General features: G+C 39.2%; 1 protein-coding gene across 5 annotated transcripts in view; it reads left to right on the top strand.

The window, feature by feature from the left end:
* SEC62 (SEC62 homolog, preprotein translocation factor) overlaps positions 1 to 15,665 on the top strand; it is a 124,120-nt gene that overhangs the window by 95,289 nt on the left and 13,166 nt on the right. For 2 of the 5 annotated variants that reach the window (XM_042853755.2, XM_008164969.4), the window contains exons 2-4: positions 5,307 to 5,409; positions 6,207 to 6,315; positions 11,988 to 12,093. In XM_042853755.2, coding sequence (XP_042709689.2) covers positions 5,338 to 5,409; positions 6,207 to 6,315; positions 11,988 to 12,093 — 287 coding nt within the window. In that variant the 5' untranslated portion in view covers positions 5,307 to 5,337. Of the gene's footprint in view, positions 1 to 5,306; positions 5,410 to 6,206; positions 6,316 to 11,934; positions 12,094 to 15,665 lie in introns of all 5 variants that reach the window. The other 3 variants (XM_065557802.1, XM_005299240.5, XM_065557800.1) reach the window with 2 other exon arrangements.

The following is a 15,665-nucleotide window of genomic DNA, read 5'->3' as shown; positions in this document are numbered from 1 at the left end:
TAATCTGGGATCACAAATACTACATTACTTCAGGGCAGAGATGAGGTTGTTTAGATTTCTTCACCATGTATTTTTTTTTTTTAACCTGAATATGTTTGGAGTTCTTCTAAATGTAACCTTAACTCTGAATTTCCTGGGTTTGTAATGTATCTTTTGGGAATAATTATGCCATCCCCGTAATGTTGTATTACTGTTAAATTACTGATATATCCTCTCAACCTTAACTTCATTTTAGCATATTTTGTCTGGGAATATATATGTGTGTGTATGCACATTTGTGAACTCATGGACGCAGTGTTCATGTAATGAATTGTAGAGTCATACAATACATGTATTTATTCACTTTGATCATCTCACGTGCCCCATACTCACTAATCTATCACACTGGGACTTATTCTAGCATGCCATGCCTGTGATCAGTGTCAAACAGCCACCATTAAAAACCACCACCACCACCAACAAAAAACTGTCAGAGAAACGTTTCCTCTTTCTTCTTCCCAGTGTGGAATTTTCTGGGGGGGAGGAGGGGAAATCATACCTGGTTTGAGGCCCAAGAAGGGCAGGATTCATTCTTATGCTTGTGACCTGTTCTTTTTTTAACTTTTAAAAAAATTACTATTAAAAAAAGAAGAAACTGGAAAAAGCATAGATAGAACAAGAAAATAATCAGGTGCTTACAAGTTAGAACTGCATCCATTGCAATAATATACAATACTCTAAAGTGTCAGTGATTGAATTATTCTTTATATAGCAAACAAAATACAAACAAATAGGATTAAATACAGTCCAGGAAAACACTCACCAATAACAATTTACATATGACATTTAATGTCTGGTGTAATAACAACCTAAGGCTCCAATCCTGCAAACACTCATACACGAATTTAAAGCATTTAAGAAGTACTCCTGAATTGAGCAGGACTATTCACATGCTTAAAGTTAAGTATGTGTATAAGAGTTGGCAAGACCAAGGCCTAAATTTGTAACACAAATACGTAGATAAACATATGTTGCCTTCTTAGCAGTTTCTCCATCATATATCAAACAGAATGTTGGAGATGAGTCCATGAAGAGAGTATTCTTTAATTTGCAGAGTTCTTAATTGGCCAAAATGAGTCAATTGTTTTTCTCAGCTTCTTGGACTGTCTTGACATAGTTCAAAAAGGATCACCAGTTTTCAAAGTAATACTGCAAGCCGCCTCTATTAAGAGAGTCAATTTTTCCATTATAAGGGTATATCAGATTTTCTGGAACCAAGGGTGGAATCCATGAATCAATGTAGGCTCCTAACTTCTGTTTAATCGGTGGAAGTTAGGAACCTTAATATAAGTTAGGAGTCGACTGTTGTTTTGTGGACTCCACCCTAACTGTTTATTATAGGCTGGTGTTTAAGCTTCCAATTATCTGCCAGTGAATAGCTATAAAAAAGCCTGACTTTAAAGTCTGGCATTTTATGGCCTTGCTGGGCAGTGAGCAGGAGCTTTATCCCATTGAGAAGGGAGAGATTCCCAGCAATGGGACATCTAGCCATGGAAGGTGCAAAGGTAACAGTATAGTCAAAACAATTTTATGTTTAGAAAAACTATTTAAAATAACTTCTTGGAGGATTTTATGTGTCTGACATTGAATTCATAGTAATTAAGTCAAACGACTTTACAGGAGGAAAGAGATGAGATGAAAAGAAGCTCCAATAAAAACTTTTAAATTTCTGTAAAATGTTCTTAAAATAGTTCTTTGCTGGTGGCTTTCAATAGAATGCAATGGCTAATAATATATATTCATAGGGTTTTAAAGAGGAGACTTTGCCTGGACGCGTGGCATAGAGAACAATGTATAATTAACCATGGCACACATTAAATGGATTAAAAGCTGGGAAACAGGGAATCATCAAGTAGGTGTGTCTTTAGTGGGGTCCCACAGGGATCTGTTCTTGGCCCTGCACTATTTAACATTTTTATCTATGACCTAGAAGAAAACACAAAATCATCACTAAAAGTTTGCAGATGACACACAAATTGGGGAAATAGTAAATATTGAGGACAGGTCACTAATACACAGCAATCTGGATTGCTTGTTAAACTGAGCACAAACAAACAATGTGCATTTTAGTATGACTAATGTAAATGTATTCATCTAGGAACAAAGAATGCAGGCCATACTCACAAGAGAGGGGAACTCTATCCTGGAAAGTAGTGACTCTGAAAAAGATTTGGAGTCTTGGTGGATTATCAGTTGAATATGATTTCCAAGTGTGATGCTGTGGCCAAAAGGACTAATACAATCCTTGGATGCATAAACAGGGGAATCTCGAGTAAGAGTAGAGAGGTTATTTTATCTTTGTATCTGGCACTAGTGCAACTGCTCCTGGAATACTGTGTCCAGTTCTGGTGTCCACAATTCTAAAAGGATGTTGAAAAATTGGAGAAGGTTCAAAGAAGAACCATGAGAATGATTAAAGGATTAGCAAACGTGCCTCATAGTGATAGACTCTGGGAGCTCAATTTATTTAACTTAACAAAGAGATGGTAACGGGGTGATGTGATTTGATTTCAGTCCACAAGTATCTACATGAGGAATACATATTTTTATAGTGGGCTCTTCCATCTAGCAGAGAGAGGTATAACACAATCCAATGGCTGGAAATTGAAACTAGACAAATTCACACTGGAAATAGGGTGTAAATTTTTAACAATGAGAATAATTAACCACTGGAGCAATGTATCAAGATTCATGGTGGATTCTCCATCACTAATAATTTTTAAATCGAGATTGGATGTTTTTCTAAATTATATGCTCTAGGAATTATTTTAGGGAAATTTTGTGCCCTGTGCTATACAGGAGGTCAGACTAGATTACTACAGTTGGTGTTCTGTCTTGGGAATCTATTAATCTAGACATAGAACAATGAAGGAGGTTAGGCTCTTGATTTAGGCAAAATAAGAAAAAAACAAGTTTCTCATATCCCACCAGGATTTGTTTCCTTTCCATAGTTATGTAGTCTCTCATTTTCCCCATATCTAGTTGTGTTGTTTCTCTCCCTCTTGAAATCCCACCCTCACCTCTTTTCCTTTTTGTTCTGTTTCCACTCAGTGGTGTTTCCCTACCACACAGCTCTCTTCTGTGTAGTGTTCTGGCAGCAGGGTGAAATTTATTAAAATTTTGGTCTTTGAAGGATCAATAAAAGGGATTTTGGAGATAAAAATTCTAGTAAATCTTACTTGGGTGGCAGTTTAACTGAGGTAGTAGGAAGAGCACTATATTCAACAAAATGTTGAAAAGAGAAAATCAGATTGCTAAAAATGGTGTGATACTTAGTGATATTGAGGTTTCTGAAGACCCAAGACTTTAATTTTTCTGAGAAAAATCTATCTATATATATATATATATAAAAGGATGTATTTAAAAAAATAAACGTTTCCTTTACAGACTCCAGGTTAATATCTGTTTAAGAAAAAGTCTAAATACATATGGTCAAAAAAGAAAAACATCACCACAATCCCCCCCCCCCCCCCCCCCCCGTATACCTGTTACCTAAGAAACCTGATCCAATGTGCTCTTTCATCTCTTGTTAAAAAAACAAACATGTTTTATAACCTACAATGAAAGTATTCACTTAAACACAAAGTCGTCTTAGTCCAGTTCATTTGGACAGGTGTTCAGTTGAACATCACAGCTGGCACTTTGTTGGCAGTTTCAGAGACTAAGCTGTTGACTGAATAGGCACTTAGGTTGAACTGAACTGGCCAAATTCTAAAGTGGATAATTATATGGTGCCTACCTAAAATTGTGCCTATACTTTCATTTGGATAAATAATTAATACTTATTAAATGCCTCTCATCTTATTGTCACTGTATTTCACAAATATTAGTGTATATATAACCACTATTACATAGATGGAGAAACTGAGGCAAGGGTTGTGGTTGGCCAATGGCTCAGTGCAAGTTGGTGGCAGACATGGGAATAGAAATCCAGATTTCTTGACTTTCAGTCTGTTTCTCTAACCACTATACACAGGCTTTTGGGATTCAACTAGATGAAAGATGTGTTGGTTGTTATTTTTATGAAGACTTTAACATCATAATCCTACAGTTGGTGGTTCTACATTTGGGTTGGAATCTGTGGGTAGGACATTGTACAATAGCTTGCACCACTGTTTCCGTGGTTTACCCCTTTGGTGGATGAATAAAGGACTGATCTTCAGAAGTGACAATAGAACACTTTTTACTAAAACTAAACCAATTTTCCCATTTGTTAGGGCTCTTTTCAGTTAGTTTCATGGTGATTTTTTTTAAAAAGAGGTCAGGTGCTGAATGGAGAGACAGGGAAGGAGAATGGCAAGAGACAGAGGAGTGTACACATAAGAGATGTCAGATAGTAGAGGAGGAAGAAAAGAAGAACAAGAAAAACAGGAGATGTAGCAAAACAGGATATGAAGACAAAGATAATTTATTCCATTATGACAGCACTTACTGTCAGTCAGACAAGTAGTGTGGTCTTCAAAAAATCCAAGTCAGGTGTGGGGAAAGGACCAAATCACCTGGCATAAGGTTAGGAGAAAAAATTAGGCATGACCTTTGTTTTTAAAATGTTGTCTCCTACTATTTTGTCATTAAATATTAATTTTGAAATGTGATGCTTTTAGTTGTTGCACAACAAAATTAAAGCTATGACTGAATATAATAAAGTGAAAAAATAGATGATTCTTTTTTAGTGAGAGAGATTTATATGGGGACACAATGTCAATGATCAGTAGTAGAGAGAGAGAAGGTTGGTGAGGTAATATCTTCAATTGGACCAATAACAGATATTACCTCACCCATCTTGTCTTTCTATTAACCTGGGACCAATATGACTACAAGAACACTGCAATGAGCAATATTGTTTTTTCTTAAAGAAAGGATGCATGTCTTACAGTTAAAATATAGTACCCTAGTAATCTGGAGATCTTACTTCTAGGCCTGGTTCTGTAACAGGCTTCCTTTGAGGGACTTGGGCAACTCATATACCAGTCACTTAGTCTACAGTTAGTCTTAGTCTTAGCTCATCACTTGGGGCTAGATTTTCAGGGGTATTTAGGTGCCTAAAGGTGGAGGTAGGCACTTTTGTAAATCCCACTAAATACCTGAAGATGTAAGATAGACACTTAAATACTTTTGAAAATCTGACCCCCTAGCCTTTGTGCCTGAGTTTCCAATACTGACCTGCTTGATGGGTCTAAATGCTAATTCATGCCTGTAAAGTGCTTTGAGATCCTTGGATGAAATGTGTTATAAAAGAGCAAATGTGGTTTGTTTTTTTTCCCCAGAGTGATATTTTTACTTTGACAGATTTCATAAATGAATGCTAAAGATGTTACACAAACCAACAAAGACAAACAGAAAATAAATGTTCTCTCTCTAGGACACAGTGTAAGCTTTAATTTTTAATTTTGTTATTGTCTTCCACCTTTCATATGATTTAGACAAGATAATTGAGTTTCACATGCTGTGTGCTTGAGGTCATTTGCTTGAATTTTGTATAAAAATGTGTACTGAATGAGTACATAATTCTTTGAAAAAGAGTGAAATTAACTTGTTAAATATAAATAAATAAAAATTAACTCATAAGTGAAGCCTGTCCCAGGTTCTAGGCACTCATGCCATCAGTTAAAAATACTCTTGGATCAAATACAGTCCTTTTCAGACTAAACAGGAACACATTCTTTTCTCCACAAATGTCTCCCATCAGACAGCAAAACATCTGGACAGGCAAGTGAGTGAAAATTGGGGTTTACTATAAACTCAGTAACTCACAACTGTAACTTGAGCCTCTACATGCTTATATACTTTTATAAAATATCCACTACCGTAATTCCTATTAGGAGACCCATCTTGCAATGATTAATAGCTTATCTAAACAAATTTCTTTCAAATTCTTTCAAAATAGTACAGATCCTTAGCCCAAGCTAAGTCCCATTTGTGCCATTCCACTTAAAGATGCTGTGAAGGTGTAGTTGGAGAATACCCTTGTGAGACAGAACTGGTATAATAGAATGCCTGGGGGACTTTTGGGGGATAGCATGATGCTATACTCTGGTGATCCTATGTCAGCAGAACAACCCCTGAGGACCGCTGCTTTAATTTATGCCCCCACAAAGTGGGAGGAGGTGGTGGAAAGGAAAGGAGGTGGTGGAAACCAGTATTAATTTTATAATTTTATATTATAGGAAGTTGGTGAGCCGTTCAAAGAGGAGAAAGCTGTAGCCAAATACCTACGTTTCAACTGTCCAACAAAATCTACCAACATGATGGGCCACAGAGTTGATTATTTTATTGGTAAGATTAATTGTAACCAAATAATGATACTGCATATTTACTAATATTGTACTTTTTTTAAAATTTAGGTTACTAATATTTTTAATTAGTAAGCTGTATATCATTTATAGCCCAGGGAAATTAACAAGGCACTTACTAGTCAGAAGATTACATTTACCAACCTGAAGTAGATGCAGAAGACACAGTCAGGAAAGCAGAAGTGAGGTCCAGAGTAAGACACCCTGGTGAAAAGCCCTATCTGTCTTCCACCCTGTCTGCTGGTAAGGGTGGAGGACTGAGATTTCTAACAGGGAGTTATCCCTGCACCCTGCTTGGGGGGGGTCTAATGTTCACATCAGTCACTGAGTAGCAGGTGGCTGATAAATCTGATACCACATCCCACCTCTAGCTGCTGAAAGGGAGAAGTAGCTTTCTGTCTCTTTCCCATCCTCTTGAGTATCCTGGTTGCTGTGAAAGGGACTCTGCTACTTTACTTCCCCAAAGCCTTCAAGCTGCCGCAGGGAAAGTGGCAGCAAGTTTCCACTACACAACCCCTCTCTTAGTCTCCAGTTTTTGGGTCTTTTTTCTCTGTGAATAAAGACAGAGCTTTGTCAAACAGCAGTAGCAGCATTAAACTAACATGATTCATGATAGCTTCACAGTATTCCTGTACGTTCTGAATGGAAGCAGGAAACTAACCAGAATCTTGTTAATTTCATTGTCTTGTTGCCTCACTGAGCTATGAAGAGGAGTAGAGGTACTGTGTGCAGACTTGGCAAGACAATACTACATTAGCTATTCTGTTCTCATCCGGAAACTTATCTTTGTAATGATAAGGGGTATAAATTATCTTTTAATATGAAATTGATGGCTTAGTCTCATAATAGCCAGGGAAACCTTCCCATGTGCCATGGCCAGTGATTTTTTTCAAACCCTATTTTTAGTTCACTTTTCATTGTGAAGTAATGTTACAAAAATTTTGAGGTGTTTTGTGTGGCATTAGGACTATTAGACAAGAAGTCCTACTTCTACTTCTAACTTCATACAGACTGCTTTCTGTAGCCTTGGACGAGCTTCTGGACTTCCTGCCCTAGTTTCTCTATCTGTAAAATGGAAATGAGGGTAATGATTACGTATCTCAGATGGGTGTAGTGAGGCTCAATTAAGCTTCATAGTGTTTTTCAGATATAAAGGGCTATGTAAGAGCTATATACTTGTATTATAACTTTCTTGGTAGTTTGAATGGTTATATTTTATATTTTTCAATCACTTAGTTTCCTTGTAACTTTTGGAGATGACACCCTATCCTCCTGATCTTGTATTCACTGGTAAAATGTTATACAAAAATGGCAGTAATATAACAGCAAATTCTACTCTCATAAAATGAAAGCATTTCTTGCTTGAGTGTTCAGTAAGTCATGTTGATGTTTAAAATGTTTATGCTAATCATTTTTTATTTTTTGAAGGGTGTCCGTCACCTCCTTTCTCCACCGCTCTCCCATCACCACCCTTAAAAGCCCCAAGTTAAGGTGACCTTCCTGGCTGAGGAGAGCTGGATTTTGTTTCCTTCCTCCAGGGGCTAAGGATACTACTTTAACTTGTACCCATACCCTGCTCGCTTAGGGTGGTGTGGTATCAGGATTACTCCACCTGTATTTGGTATAATGGTGCTGTAATACTATAGTAGTTCAAAGTCTCAGTTTTGCCTGGGTAGAAACAAAGTGCTCTATTGTGTATCTCTCAGTGTTATAGGGAAACCTCAACGTGGGCACCCTCCTGCTGCCAACATTAGAAGCACAGGCATAGCTCGCCTCAGTTTCCATTTCAGCTGCCTATGCAAATGAATGGTGTCTCTCTCAGCAACAAATTCAGATGCTTTTATTCATATCAAGTGCCACAATCTTCACATCCCTCATGGTAAAAACAGCTTCTCCCAAAACCCCAAAGTAGACCACAGCATGCTTCAAGGTTACAACATAACACTCTTCAATCCCGTTCAGAGGTCACCATTCTCTGGTTGCCCACCTGAGAGTCATTAACGCTTCAACCCCAGTTTCTTTATCCCTGTTCCAGAACCCTCACTCTACGGGGCATTCACCTGAGAGTTCCAAGACCAGTTTCTTTCCCACAAGTCATCTTCTATAGCCGCACATTAGATGCCTGCAGCATTCCACTCCTCAGGCCTCCTTACCTATGAGTTTTACCTCTGGTCCTGCGGATCTTCCTCTAGAGTCAACTTCTTGCATCTAGGTCTGGCTTGCACTGATCAGACTGGTTCTTTCCCTCATTCCTAAGGCCTCTGCACAAGCTTTCCTGCAACTCATAAAGGTTCCCCAGCATTAGTCAGTCCTCCCAACAGCTTTCCTCAGAACTAGTCACCAGCAGCTCGCAGTTACTGTTTTCCTACTGTTCTTTCCCTCTAGCCACTCTTTGCTACTCTTCTGTTTCTCCTCTGGTCTCAGGCTGCTCATGCCTGCTGCCCCTTCCTGACTCTGACATGCTCACACTCTCTCTCTTTGTCTCAGTCTCCTCTTTTTGATATGGTCCTGCTCTGAAGCCCAGTTGGAAGGCACCTGACCAGTCACAGGTGAAGCGGGCCCCTCTCTATCTTAAAGAGGCAAGTCTCCCTGTGACTTCCAGAATACAGCCAAGATGATCAGTGTATTCCTAACTGTTTTTTTTCCCTTCTTTTGATTCAGGTTCTCCTTCTAAACCATTTGTCTTATGTTGATTAGGAATAATTTAATTCTTACTGTGGGATATAAAACAGAATTGTAAATAGTTTGTAAAAAGGATGAAATTCAAAAAGGACAAATGCAATGTACTCCATTTAGGAAGGAACAATCATTTGCACACACACAAAATGGGAAATCACTGCCTAGTGATACTGCAGAAAGGGATATGGGGGTACTGCAGAAAGGGATCTGGGAGTCATAGTGGACCATAAGCTAAATATGAGTCAACAGTGTAACACTGTTGCAAAAAAAGCAAACATCATTCTGGGATGTATTACCCTGTTTCCCCGAAAATAAGACATCCTCCGAAAATAAGGCCTACTTACAGTTTTGCCTCTCGTTGTAATATAAGGCATCCCCACGATAATAAGACCTCCCCGATAATAAGGCATCCACCGATAATAAGGCATTTTTCATTTCTGAAAAATAAGACATCCCCTGAAAATAAGACCTAGCGCATCTTTGGGAGCAAAAATTAATATAAGACACTGTCTTATTTTCGGGGAAACAGGGTAGCATGAGTGTTGTAAGTACAACATGAGAAGTAATTCTTCCGCTCTACTCTGCACTGATTGGGCCTCAGCTGGAGTAGTGTGTCCAGTTCTGGGCGTCACATTTCAGGCAAGACGTGGAAAAATGGGAGAAAGTCCAGAGAAGAGCAACAAAAATGATTAAAGATCTAGAAAACATGACCTATGAGGGAAGATTGAAAAAATTGGTTTTGTTGAGTCTGGAAAAGAGAAGACTGAGTGGGGACATAACAATTTTCAAGTACATAAAAGGTTGTTACAAGGAGGAAGGAGAAAAATTGTTCTTCTTAACCTCTGAGGATAGGACAAGAAGCAATGGGCTTAAATTGCAGCAAGGGAGGTTTAGATTGGACATTAGGAAAAACTTCTTAACTGTCAGGATGGTTAAGCACTGAAATAAATTGCCTAGGAAGATTGTGGAATCTCCATCATTGGAGATTTTTAAGAGCAGGTTAGACAAACACCTGTCAGGGATGGTCTAGATAATACTTAGTCCTGCCATGAGTGCAGGGAACTGGACTAGATGGCCTCTCGAGGTCCCTCCCAGTCCTATGATTCTATGATTGACAGAATAGTTCAACAATATATTTTGCCGTGAAGCTATTCTAGAGTTCCAACAAACTTGAATTTGGAGTAAGGACTTAATTGTGTTCCATGTGATTGGACTGGATTTTGGAAGTGTTTTCATGAAGTCTACACTTTACTGGTATGATGCTCTGGCACTGTATGGATTATAGTTCTATGACATTATGCTTTTTTAAAAAAAACCCTCAATAATAGAGATTGTAAAAAAAAATATGTAATACACCAGACTAAAGAGTGAAAAAATTGTTGCTCTTTTCCTAGCTACACACACAAACAGTTGTGTTTGTGTTTTACATTCATACAACCTCAAACTGGGAGATCACATGGTATAATCAATAACATTAATAGAATACTTCAGTAATGATCGGCTGAAAGCAAAGGCTTTCAGTTTTGAAGGGTTAAAATTGGAGTCCAGATTGGCAGCCTGTTTATGCGATAGCTATTGTACAAAGTGTAAATATTAAAACAGAAGGGGAAAAGGATGTACGATCAGTTGTGCCAGAGCTCCAGTCAGTGCAGCTGAAGAGTTAGACAGAGGTAGTTCTGCTGTAAATTACCTTCTCACTAAACACCTGACTGCAGCTGCCCCCACAGCCATTCTGTAGCCAAGGAGTAACAGAGCACAGCAACACTCCAGCCAGGCCTTGTTTCCCCAAAATGCCCTCTATGATGAGACTGGGAAGCAATGCTGTGGGGCTGGCTACATTATCTTTCTGCCATCTGAATATTCCACTATGCCAGAGAAATTTCCATATACTGGTATCTGGTTAAATTGGCTTGAAGCTGCATTGTATTGCCAGTGCAAAGTAACTTTATTGGGGGCCAGGATCTGTGCTGGAGCTTTTAAACTGCTAAAGTAACTAATCGGATCACTCGGAGAGTTGAGTTATGGGAGTTGGGGTTTGGTTTTGTTTGGTTGTTTTAAGCTTTAAAATCTTCATTATGATTTCAGACACTCTTTCTGAGCCTGTGTGCATATGCTTACACCTTTGTACATGTTTGGACATTTGGTGTCTGCAGGCCAGTTTATATAGAAGGTGTGGGACAGCAATTTCTGGGAACAGGATAATCAGAATTTTCCAGGATAAACAAATAACTCTACGCTTGTTCTTTTTATCTTATCTGCTCCATGATTAGTGTGTTGCTGTTACTTTTAGAGCCTGGACATAACAATCCGTTTCATATTTTGTGCCAGATTTTTGCTTTAGATAGTCACATGGCTTCCTTTCATAGAATTTGACCAAGAATATTTAAAGATTGAACTGTTACGTTAAAAAAATCATGCCTTGAAATAAATTTTTAAAATCTGACTTTTTTTTTTTAACTACTTACATGTTGTACTTCCTGCATTTCAGCATGGATAGTAAAAATGGACTAATCAGTTTAACTTTTTTATTTTCATTCACTAGCAGCACAAACTACTGTAGAGGATAATCTCTTTTTTTAAGGTTCCATTGGAATTTCTTAAAAAAACAGAAAATCCTCACCCCTTAGTTTTGGAATTATAACAGAATTCTTCTTTGGGATAGGATCTGATCTTGCAATGTCCTGTTAAAATTGGTTTGAAATCTATTATTGTAAAAAGTATGCATCTGAACCTGGATTCTTTATGCAGGCAAGGTTCCCATTGGCATCAGTGGGAGTTCTGTTGCAACACTGGCATCTCTCTCTCTGAGAGTGGGGTGTTTTTGTTTCATTATGCAGGTAGGGTTTTGTTCCTGTATTTAGCAAAACTGAGAACTAATTACAGATTCTGTTTTTGTAGTATTTGGGCGGATCAAATATTGAAGTGAGCTCTTTCTATATTTTTATCACAGGTTTGTTTTTCCTTTTTTCCTTTCAGCCTCAAAAGCTGTGGACTGCCTTTTGGATTCTAAATGGGCAAAAGCCAAGAAGGGAGAAGAAGCCTTATTTACAACTCGAGAGTCTATAGTTGACTATTGCAACAGGTAGGGCCTTCTAGTCAAGATAAATAGTCTTAATAAAAAGTACAGTTTTCAAAAGCATTAAAGTCCCATTTTCTGAAGGCCCTAAATCACTTGGACCCTTTTGAAAATGGGACAGATACTTTTGAAAATGATATTTTCACTGTTTTTCTTAACCTTTTGTGTGTACATTATAGTTACTTCAAAATAGACTGCTGAAGCAATGTATGTTTTTGATTAGAATGTTTGAAAAAATATTTGTGGTGTATCAGTAACATAGAAATAATGTAGTTTAATCATTGTAATTATATAGTTATTAACAATTAGAAGAACTTATTGGGTCCAATCCTGTAATTACTGGTGGCTTTGCCACTGGAGCAGCACCCCTGGAGGAAAAATGAGACAGTAAAATAATAGCAAAGTAAGTATCTTTATCCCAATTCCACAAACATTTTATGTTTATCTAGTAGAATAGCTGCTCTTTCAGATGAAGAAAGTATTTCTTCACACAACACACAGTCAACCTGTGGAACTCTTTGCCAGAGGATGTTGTGAAGGCCAAGACTATAAAGGGTTCAAAAAAGAACTAGATAAATTCATAGAGGATAGGTCTATCAATGGCTATTAGCCAGGATGGATAGGGATGGTATCCCTAGCCTCTGTTTGCCAGAAGGTGGGAATGGGCAACAGGGGATGGATCACTTGATGATTACTTGTTCTGTTCATTCCCACTGGGGCACCTAGCATTGGCCACTGTCAGAAGACAGGATACTGGGCTAGATGGACCTTTGGTCTGACCCATTATGGCTGTTCTTATGTAAGAATTCTTGTGGGACTGCTGCTCTGAAGGCCTGGGCTCTATAACCCACAAATCTCCAGCAGCAGTCAATCAAGAGCCTGTCGGCTGCATCGGAGGGCAACAAAGATAGATTTTAAGTTCCTACTTTATGACTTGTAGGAACAAAACGAACCTTCCAATAAAGACTGAAATTGGGAGAAGCTGTAAATGCCTTGTTGTTCTTCAAGTGATTGTCCACGTGGATTCCACCTTATGCACATCAGATTGGATTTTTTTGGCCAGCAGTGCTTGTTGGGGCTGGACCTGTGCTCTAGATGTCCTCCAGCCCCTGCACTCAAGGGCATAAGGGCAGAGTGGGCCCAACAGTTCCTCAGTTCCTACTTATCAGTCACGGCCCTACTGGACTGCCTGGTGTATGCAGCCATATGCCCTCAAACCAACGTCCTCTGCCCTCACATCTAGGGTAAGATCGTCTTCCCCTAAGAGGGAGGAGGCTATAACAGGCAGGGGCAGAGGAACAGTTGATCCTGGGAACAATTTCATCCTCCTCCCCTGATATGGCAGCCAATCTTTCTACCTTGTCCAACGGATGACTTGAAGGCATTCCAAAACTGAAGAAATGTATGGCCAAGACCCTTGACATCCCACTGAAATTAGTGCAAGAGAAATTGCAAAAGCTGCTAGACATTCTGCACCCTTCCATGTCTAGTAGACTCTATGCTTATTAACAAGGGATTATTAGAACCTACAGTGGACTTGTGGCAGGCTCCAGCATCGATACCTGCCACTTACAAAAGCGTGGATAGACAGTATGAAGTTCCTCCTAAGGGCTTCAAGTATTTTTATTTGCTTCTTAATAGGCATCAGGTTTAAAACAAATATAAGGAAGTTCTTCTTCACACAACACACTGTCAACCTTTGGAACTCGTTGCCATGAGATGTGGTGAAGGCTAAAAGTATAACTGGGTTCAAAACAGAATTAGATATGTTCATGGAGGACAGGTCCATCAATGGCTTTTAGCCAAGATGGTCGGGGATGCAACCACATGCTCCCGGTGTCCCTAAACCTCCAGCTGCCAAGTGCTCAGGCTGGATGATAGGAGATGGATCACTCAGAATTGTCCTGTTCTGTTCATTCCCTCTAAAACATCTGGCACTGGTCATTGCCAGAGACAGGATATTGGACCCTAGATGGACCATTTGTCTGACCCACCATGGCCGTTCCTGTAGTGCCAAATTCACTTGTTATAGTGGCTGTTACAGAAAGATCCAAGCAGAAAGGGCCTCCAGAAACATCACCAAGGAAAAAGGCCCCTAAGAAACTAGATCTGTTTGGCAGAGAAGACAATTTTTCTGCTGATCTCCCAACTACCAGCTTTTGGCAAAATATGACTATCTGAACTGGGACAAATTCTCTGTTTATGGAAAGACTGCTGTAGGAGCATAAGGAAGAATTAAAATCCATCATGCTAGAGGCGCAGCTGATAGCTTTAACTTCCCTGTAGGTTGCTTTGGATGTATCTGATACATCCACATGCACCATGATCACATTGGTGGTGATTCATGCTTATAACTTATAACTTTCTGAGGGCATTGGAGCGAGTAAGGGAGAAGCAGAGCTTCCAGAATAGACAACCCATCGCTTCTTCCTCTGCTACAATGCACTCAATGACTTCCTCTCAACAGCAGTTTTCATGCCATAGTTGAGCCCTTTTGGCAACTGTCTTTCTTTTTTCGGGGACGCCTGGGCTGGGATCGCTGTGGACCAGTGGGTGTGAGAGATTGTCAGCAAGAGGTATTGCATGCAGTTCCAGTTGTTTACTACCCTTCAGGTACCTTCCCCATTCCTCTTCTGAGATACTGTTGAAGCAAGAGTTGGTTTTTTTCCTGCATCTCTGAACAGTGGTAGGAGGTGCCCTTTAAGTTCAGGGGAAGGAGTTCTTATTCACATTATATTTTCATTCCAAAGAAGAAAGGTGGCTGGCATCCTATTCTGGACCTTTGATGTCTCAACAACTTCATCTACCATTTCAGGTTCAGGATGGTGACTCGAGCTTCCAATAGATCCTCAAGACTTTCATGGCTCTAACCTTTCAAGACACCTATTTTTAGATATCCATACATCTGGCTCATAGGAAATACCTCAGATTCCTAGTAGGAACATCTCATTACCAGTATGGTATCTTGTCTTCTGGTCTTTCCACAGCACCAGTACTGTTCAAGGACTTGGCAGTTGTAGCAGCTCACTTAAGGAGAGAAGGGATCCATGTCTACCAATATCCTAATGATGGGTTGATCCAGGAAAGATCACCACAAGTGACCAACTCGATTAAAGTAGCCTTAACTTTCTTTGCCACACTGACTCAAAGCAGAGAGTTCATAGAAGTCTTGTTAGATTTCAGGTCAGCAAGAGCCATCTTCTTCCACAAAAAAGATTTTAAACTATTGTGGTGCTCAACAACTCGCATTTCAACTAATTGGACTGTTTACTAGACCTGAAACAACTTTGGCTTCCTATTATTTCCATAAGGGTTTATCTAGCAATAATATCTGCACAGCACCCTGTTATCCAGGGCCAAACTGTATTTTTTCCATCCTAGAGTGGCTAGATTCCTTAATGGCCCTATTCATTAGTTTTATTTTTTTGCCCCCTCCAGTTCAGGAGTCACCTGCCTCTTGGAACCTCAGTATAGTTTTAACGGGATTGATGGGTCTCCTTTGAGTGTCCTTAGGTGGTATAGGGAACAGGTTGCTATCAGTGAACACTGCCTTTTTAGTTGCCATTACATCAGCTTGA

The sequence above is a fragment of the Chrysemys picta genome, chromosome 9 (assembly GCF_011386835.1).
Source record: "Chrysemys picta bellii isolate R12L10 chromosome 9, ASM1138683v2, whole genome shotgun sequence".
Lineage (NCBI taxonomy): Eukaryota > Metazoa > Chordata > Testudines > Emydidae > Chrysemys > Chrysemys picta.
Note: the sequence above shows the minus strand (reverse complement) of the source record. Positions and strands in the feature narration are given on the sequence as shown.